At 43.7% G+C, this 1,516-nt stretch overlaps 1 protein-coding gene across 1 annotated transcript; it reads right to left on the reverse strand.

Moving 5' to 3' along the window:
• Nucleotides 1–288: 288 nt before the first annotated feature.
• On the reverse strand, nucleotides 289–1,278 carry LOC138025510 (E3 ubiquitin-protein ligase RNF217-like). Its single transcript, XM_068872711.1, has one exon. The coding sequence runs from the start codon at nucleotides 1,138–1,140 to the stop codon at nucleotides 289–291; it is 852 nt and encodes a 283-aa protein (XP_068728812.1). The 5' UTR covers nucleotides 1,141–1,278.
• Between the last annotated feature and the right edge of the window lie 238 nt (nucleotides 1,279–1,516).

The following is a 1,516-nucleotide window of genomic DNA, read 5'->3' on the forward strand; positions in this document are numbered from 1 at the left end:
CCCCCAGGCCTATTATGGATTATGCAAATATAATAAACAACTAAATAGCCATATAATAAACAACTTAATAACCTCGACCATTCGGTCGCTACAGCGTTATCTCAAATCTCGGCCTAGCTATATTGAACTCGCTGTCGATCGGTCAATATGCGCAAATCACGATTGCGCACCTCATGATTGATTGTTCCCGTAAAAAAATTTTCCCTACCCTTCCCTTTGCTTTCAAAGCGACTGTCGAATGCACTTCAATAATCCGAGATTATTACTAGTCTTATTACCTCGGAAAGTCTATTGTTTACGTGGGTACGTGTGCAAATAGAGAGTCGGGAGCACCGGTGACGCAGCTACAACCGCCACAGCTATAGCTGGTAGAGAGGATAATACAACCCCTAGCAGACATCCCCTAACGACCTTTCTCTGCAAGGGATTGTTCTTTTTGTAAATATATTTACATCCTAAAACACTGTAAATACTCCAATGCCCCCCGAACAGTTTGCTTGTAATGATTCTATCGCCGCACAGGTAGCAGAATTGTGTTCGACAACGAGGGCATGACATGTGATCACACCCCTCTGACCTTTGAATGAAGACTTTACATTTGGGACAAGGACGAGCGTTGACCACGCCCTCTGTTGTATTCTTTGTCCACTCTCTGAACATCTTGCTACCGCGTTTGAAATCTTTGCAGCTCAACCCTTTGTGCCATGGGGCGTGACATTGGAAACACCAGCTAAAGTGACACTCAGCGCACCATATTTGTTTTGCTCGCTGGTTTTTCACGCGGTTTCGTGCACGGCAGTTTGGACAAGTTTTCGCCAAAGGATCTCTCTGTGCCTCCACCACAAGACGGTTAAAATGTTCTTGGAGCAACGGATAACCTTGTAGGGATTTCTGGATTAAATATTTTGACAACATAGAATTGCAGTTTGCGCATTCCAGCTTCCATTTTCCATCGGTTATTTGAAGTCTGACGTAGGCACCGAGACACGAATCGCAAATTACTGCGTCGCATTCGCAATGAATGCTCGCTCTATTTCTTTGGAAATTCTCCAAACAGATGCAACATGATTGAGGTAGATCCACATTGCTGCGATTAAAACCAGTCCTTGAACTAATTAAACTGTCTTCGGCGTTGCTCATGTTGTCGAAAAGAGTGATCTTTCAAAATTTTGACGATCCAGTGGCGAAGAGAACAAGGCGTGGTTGCTGTCAAACTCAATTTATGTGATCGTTTCGACTGTTCCTCTCCACATTAAGTTCACAGGATATCGATTTCCAGTTATCCAGTTCAAAGCACTATCAAAAGACTCAAAAGGGTACTCAAAAGACGCTGAAACCTGGCGAAACAAACTGTCGAGGGTCCAGCAGATTCAGCACAGCTCGATGGCAAAGGAAAAGTTCATGTCAAATGAGACGAGTCAATGTTCTGGTTTTCGTCGTGTAATTTGTTGCCCTTTTACGCCTTTGAATGTTTCCTAACTGCAACAAACCTCCCAAGACTCAAACAACCGCTTTA

The sequence above is a fragment of the Montipora capricornis genome, chromosome 12 (assembly GCF_036669925.1).
Source record: "Montipora capricornis isolate CH-2021 chromosome 12, ASM3666992v2, whole genome shotgun sequence".
In the NCBI taxonomy this organism is placed as follows: Eukaryota; Metazoa; Cnidaria; class Anthozoa; order Scleractinia; family Acroporidae; genus Montipora; species Montipora capricornis.